The sequence below is a fragment of the Lycium ferocissimum genome, chromosome 6 (genome assembly GCF_029784015.1).
Source record: "Lycium ferocissimum isolate CSIRO_LF1 chromosome 6, AGI_CSIRO_Lferr_CH_V1, whole genome shotgun sequence".
Classification (NCBI taxonomy): domain Eukaryota; kingdom Viridiplantae; phylum Streptophyta; class Magnoliopsida; order Solanales; family Solanaceae; genus Lycium; species Lycium ferocissimum.
In genome coordinates, this window is record NC_081347.1 from 65,904,155 (window position 1) to 65,910,519 (window position 6,365).

Consider the following 6,365-nt stretch of genomic DNA (forward strand, 5'->3'; position numbering starts at 1 on the left):
GAAGAGAAGTTGTTTTGACTTTTGACTAAGAACTGAGTCGCGCAGAGGGGTATAAATAATTTTGTTGGTCAGGTCGGGTCGCATGCGTGTTTTTTTAGTTAAATGGGTAATTTTAATTGATTTGGGATTTTTCGACTATATTTGTGTATTTTAAGTAACAGAGGGTATATTTGATTAACGGAAAATAAGGTTAGTCAATAAATTAAATAGAGGGGTATATTTGACCCTTTTCCCTCCCCCCAAAAGGGTGAAAAATAGTAGTAGTATTTGATTTTCATGGGCAAAAGGCTACTAAGTAGAAATGAAGGGACTAAAATTGGTTAGTTTTCAAACTTGAGGACTCTTAAAACCTCCCAACTCCAGCAAAAGCAAAAACCTCGCCGGAAGCCCTACTGTTAGAACTCAACTCTCTTTGTGGTATGTGTTCTCTTCTACTTTAATCTTTACTTCTTTTTTGCGTTGGATTTTAGCACTTCTGTTACGGATTTGAAGGGTCCACTTAAACTCCAGTTGAGTTTGTAAGAAATGTTTTTTAGTATTATGATGAAACGGGAACAAAATGAATATTGAGATTTCATATGGGGAGACCACAAGAAGTTTGGGATTGAGACTAGTAGTAGTTGTTATTGCTTTTATTTTTACTTCATTTACATTTGTTGCTGAAAATTTTATTTATTTTTTAAAGCCAAAAATTGAGAATTAAGTGTTGGGGTTTGTGATTTTAGCTGAACTTGGATTTTGCATTGCTGGGTATTAATGCATTTGGTGATGAAACTTTCTGAATGGATTTTCAGCTCAACAAATAAAATACATCCCTATAGACCCACCCTAATTTCATTTCACCTAACCTAAGCCCTAATTTCATTTCCTCACTTTCTCACTTCCTCACTTCCTCTCCTCTGTCCGACTCCTCGCAAACCTAACTTCACTTTCGGCGACCTAGGCTTACTCTCAGGCACCAGCGGCGGTCGGAGTTCACTTTCTTCCTCACTTCTTAATTTCTTAATTAAGGTAATCTCATTTTCTTCTTATAATTTCTCAGTTTTCGGACATGGCTTCTTAATCGTCTATACTCTACTAGTGTTTTTATGCTACTGATTTGCTGTTTGTTTATGGACTGGTTTTGTTTAAGCTACTGGTTTTTGTTTATGGACTGGACTGGTTTTGTTTATGGACTGTGTTGCTGGTTTTGTTTCTGGACCGATTTTGTTTAAGTTTAAGACTTTAAGCTACTGGTTTTGTTTTGTGATTGTACCTTGTTTTCACGTTTTGCTGCTGCTGCTGCTGCCTGCTAGTGTTTATGGACTTTTTTTGCTTCTGGTGATGAAGTTCATGCTAGCAAGCTCATGCACTATATCATTTGGTGGTTGGCCACATTTTTGCATTTTCTGCATAAGCTCGACAATTTTGTTGAAGTTGCTCGGCTCAGTGTCATAGACTTTGTTTAGATCTCCTATAAGTTCATGTGAAAATTGAATTCCGATGAATTGAAATAGCCCATTTTGAATTAAAAAAAACATAAAATAGCTCATTTTTTATTGAAAAGAAAGTCCATTTTAGAAGCAGAAAATAGCCCATTTCAGGTCCATGCCAAAAAAAACCGAATTAGAAAAACCGATACCGAACCGAACCGAACTTCAAAAAACTGAACCGAACCAAACTAATTCGGTTCAGTGTTCGGGGTCCACTTTCAAAAAACCGAACCGAAGAACCGAACACCCACCCCTAGTTGTTAGAAAGGAAAAAAGATCAAAATCTTACAACAGTAAGTTACGTGCACACTGTCCTTTTCCCCTCTCCCCATAATCATTCCAAGGCTCATTAAAAAGAGCTACCTCCTCCTCCCATGGCTATCTATTCATTTCCAACTTCACTATTTGTCTCATCAAAAAAATCAAAAAGGTCTTCTTCTTCTTCTTCCACACCATTATGGCAATATCATCAGATACCCATGATAATAACCAATTACCATTTGGCATGTTCGAACCAGTCCAGACACCAACAGGCTATTCTTGGTTACAATGTAACACAGCCACATGCCAGCCGAGCGGGAAGCGTGTCCGGTGTAGCAGGCGAGGCGGGGTGGTTCCTTCACGTGAGGCAGCGGCCATGGGGCCATTATGTGGCGGAAATCCGTGACGCCACAGCGAAAGAAAGGCATTGGCGTGGCACCTTTGCCAGTGCTCAAGCTGCTCTTGCTTATGATAGAGCTGCCAACTAAAAAGTACTTAATACAGTGTAACGTAAAGCAGAAATGGAGAACTATTCCATTGTGCATCTAATGGACAATATGGTTGGAGAGGAACAAATCTTGCTACGAAGGGCAGAGAACTCATATTTCTATAATTAAGGACAGATGTTTACAAAATTTGTACTTCTTTGTAAAAGTTGCTTATTAGATAGTTTGAACCAGTGTATGGATTTCTTGGATATGCTAGGAAGAAGAGTATAGTAGGCTGCTTTTTGTTTTATGTTGTTTTTGTTTCTTTTCCTGTACCATCTAGGTACCATTTAATAAAATCTCTACCTTATCCAAAAAAAATTGTCCATTTACTGTTCCATCTATTGAATCGTTGATACTTAAATGAATCATCTATGTTTTCCGTTGAATATTTAAGTGCTGTAAAATATGCTCAACTTTCCGGGGCTGCTTCTCAACATTATTTTATAGACCATTAAAAATTACAAACTTATGTATTCAGGTTTACGTAATTGGTATAATGCCACGAAAGCCGGCAAGACATTGCAGACCAGCGCGGTGTCCACCTTTGAGTTTCTCCCCATTTGCTCGTTCAATGGCACGGATTGCATCAAATAACAAAGTTACACACAAGGTTCAGAACTCCAGAATTCCAGGAAATGATCAACCTAGCTCTTCAGGTGAAGTATTTAATTAAATTGTTACATTGTTGTATATTATGTAGTTCTTATCTCATGAAAAATAATTACGAGCACTGTGGTCCATTTCATTTTCTGGTTTGATGGTTATAAGCCGAATGTTTCCTTCTAGGTAAAATGGTAAATCACGGACCAACAGACAAGAGAGAAGATTCCAGTTCTTCAGATGATGAAGAGTTTGATGTAAGACATCCAGTACTCATTGCTGGTAAATGATTATTCATACGTGATGTCAGTACACTTACAGTTTCTCCTTTGGTTTTGAAAGGACACTGTTCAAGCAGATTTTGAATTCTTTGATCCAAAACCTAGTGATTTCCATGGTGTGAAAATCCTGCTGCAGGCCTATCTTGATGATAAGCAATGGGATTTGAGTGGTTTTGTGGATGTAATACTGGGTCAACCCACAGTGGGAACTGTTGTTAAAATAGAGAATGATGAAGATGATGGTATTTACTCCATTGTCACGGCTCTTAACTTGGGTAGATATAAGGTAAGAAGCTAGCACTTTAAATGTCCTACATCCAAGTTACACTAAGGGGCCGTTTGGCCATGCAATTTGTGTTTGTTTATGAAATTTGAACCAAAATTCAACTTCAATTTCAAATCATGATTTGAAATCCCAAATTCTCCAAAAAGTAGAATTTTAAATTACAAGTTGTGGTTTCAATTTTCTTAAATGTAAATTATGACCTGTAAGTTTGTATTTTGCAAACAAAGACCCATCATTGTAAATTTTGCAAGAAAAGACTCATGCTTGATGTGAAGAGATTGTCGATACCATGTGGGAGGATTGTATTTAAAAATTGGTAGTTACTACTATTGTTGATTTATTGGACCGCTAGATCTTTGTAGAATTATGGTCATCTGTAAGTTTGTAATAGCATCTAATCACAAGCAATTATTTATAAAACGAACATCGGGATATGCGATTTGTTAATGCGGCACCTTAGGATATTCTGATACCTTGTTTATGAACTGTTTTGCACATTTGGTAAGATTCTATAAGAGTAGGGGAAGTTCTGATAGTTTTCACAAATTGTGGGTTTTCATGTTTATAAGAAGTACAACTTTTGAAATCTCAACTTCAAATCAATCACTACCGAAATCAATTATTTAAAACTCAAATCCAAACGCGTACTAATTTTTTTTTTCTTTCAAAAATATAAAGTTTTTGTCACCCCGCCACCCAGCCTGTGATGTCAAATTTGCCATCCATGTCTGGAGATGCTTCTAGGTTCCCATTTGTTTTCCAGGGCTAAATGCTCATAGCTCTGTACAGGAGCTGTTGACATTGTTAGTGTCGTACTCCCTGAGTTCTTGCAGATTCACTGTTTGTCTGGCTATGATTGTCTAAAAACAGGATCTAGAGTGCATGGCTGACCTTAAAGAGTACCTGCTTAAAGCATGCCCCCAGAAGGATGTATTCTTTAAATTGAGCTTATTTCTCGGAGACCAAGCCAAGGATGTTGGTCTCTTGGTATCTCAACGTGTTGTTAATCTTCCTCCCCAGCTTTTGCCACCCCTTTATGATGCACTTTTTGATGAAGTCTCTTGGGCTACCGAAGATGAGGTTAGATGAGAATATTAGATGGATGAGCTTTATGAATTATTTTCACATCTCCATATAGTTTTCTTATGTTAGCTTTTCCATGGTGTAGTGAAACTTTTGTCATTCTTATGTTTTTTTAAGCCTACAGAGGAGCTCCGGAAATCTTTCTGCTTCAAGTCTTACCTAGTAATCAGTAAAATCTACAAGGTATTGGTTATGAGTATCCTTTTGGTATTTGAGTATGGTTTTATTACAGTCTAGTAGACATTGAATTCTCCGCTGCTTTATGGATTTTCTTATAGCATAAGAATGCGGACAAGCAAAATGGACCAAGTGCTGATCAAACTATTGTGTACATCAAGGCAGAAGACGAAATATTTCATGAGGTACTAGTATTTATTTTTTATTTTTTATTTTCTTGCCTTTTTTCTGCAATGTCTCTGACTCTTCCTTTACATGCTTCTTCAGTTAAGCTCTTGGTCCTTCAGTTTTCCTTTGCATACACAGCTGGTTAGGACTGACGAGGCAAGTGCTTTTCTCATAATATCAAAACTTTTATCTGTTTTTCGTGGTGGTTTATACTTACAGTCTATATGTGTTGATTTCCTGCAACTCCTTAATTTCTGTATATTGGAGAAAATACAAAAGAATACGCCAATGAAATATGTCACTTTCTAGTATCAGTTCTTATTAAAAAAGAAGAAGGAAAACTAGTGTCATTCAATTGGGATAGTGGCTAAGATAAATTGAAGGGTCAACTGCATCATTCTGTTATTCTTGAAGAACGATAGTTTGCATTTCTAAAACAGTAATAATCTGCCATATCAGTGCCCAAAGTCCATAGCCCAGAACAGTAGAAATGCACTCGGTTACTATTTATTGAGAGACCATGTCCGAGATGCTGGCCTTTTGGTTACCACTAATAATTTTTATTGGAGTATCACATATTTAGAAAGCTAACATTTTAGGAGAGGTACAGAATTGTGATAGTTGGGATTATTAAGCATTTCAATGATATCTGTGCAGTCCTTCTATTTCTCAAGGATTAAGGCCTTGAGCTTCAGCAATTTTAAGGCCGTTGTATAAAGCACAAAACTTTGCATGGATATGATTTGGTTGTGCCAAGCTTCCATGGTGACTAAGGACCCAATCTCCCTTCTGATTTCTGATTGAGCCTCCTATGCGTTTATTACCTTTATGTGTTTAACTTTAAAAGGCCTTTCGTAGGAGGGATCCGGTGAATGTTTATGTCAATATGAGGGCTATAACTAGTATCATTAGTAGCAAGAGTTTTGAACTCAGTAGTTTTTACCAGAACACCAGAAACCGAATTATTTTTCTGAAAATTGTTCTGATGGTTGTTATTTTGGTTGATCTAAATGTTCCAAAGACAAAAAGGGTGTAAATCGCACCAGTTGTATACACTTAAGAGTTTGTGATCGAATGAATTTTCCTTAGTATGTCTAGCCAATGACTTGAGACTGGTGAGGAAATGAAATGGGCTTCAATATTCAGCCAGAAGGTCTTAACAGTATTGCACTCAACAAAGATGCCACTTTATGCTATTTTAATGTTATTGTTCTTGTGATTAGTTTCCTTTATTACTTGCTATCTGATTACTATTCATGAATGAAACACTTATTCCTCTCCTAACGTTGCAGATGAAAGATTACCGGCTAACTGGCTTGGTAATGGCAGTAAACGCGACCAAAATCCCTACCTTTCGGAAAAAACTGCACTCTTTAATAGACGAGTCATGATTTGATGAGAAATTCTACCTAATCAGTTTCAATTAGACGCGTCGTTGGAGGCTATATGGGTTACTACTACATGCCTGCAGCTGGACATGAAGCAGTAATCTGCATTTTTGGCAGATAGATTGAAAGTATTTAGTAATGATCTACTTGAGTTTCTA

General features: G+C 37.0%; 1 protein-coding gene across 1 annotated transcript; it reads left to right on the top strand.

Moving 5' to 3' along the window:
• The first annotated feature begins 388 nt into the window (after positions 1–388).
• Positions 389–6,346, top strand: LOC132060099 (protein BCCIP homolog). Its single transcript, XM_059452993.1, has 9 exons — positions 389–417; positions 2,703–2,880; positions 3,011–3,081; positions 3,167–3,391; positions 4,262–4,471; positions 4,592–4,657; positions 4,753–4,836; positions 4,919–4,975; positions 6,112–6,346. Exons 2-9 carry the CDS (start codon positions 2,721–2,723, stop codon positions 6,208–6,210), a joined length of 972 nt encoding a protein of 323 aa, XP_059308976.1. The 5' UTR covers positions 389–417; positions 2,703–2,720; the 3' UTR covers positions 6,211–6,346.
• Positions 6,347–6,365: the final 19 nt, after the last annotated feature.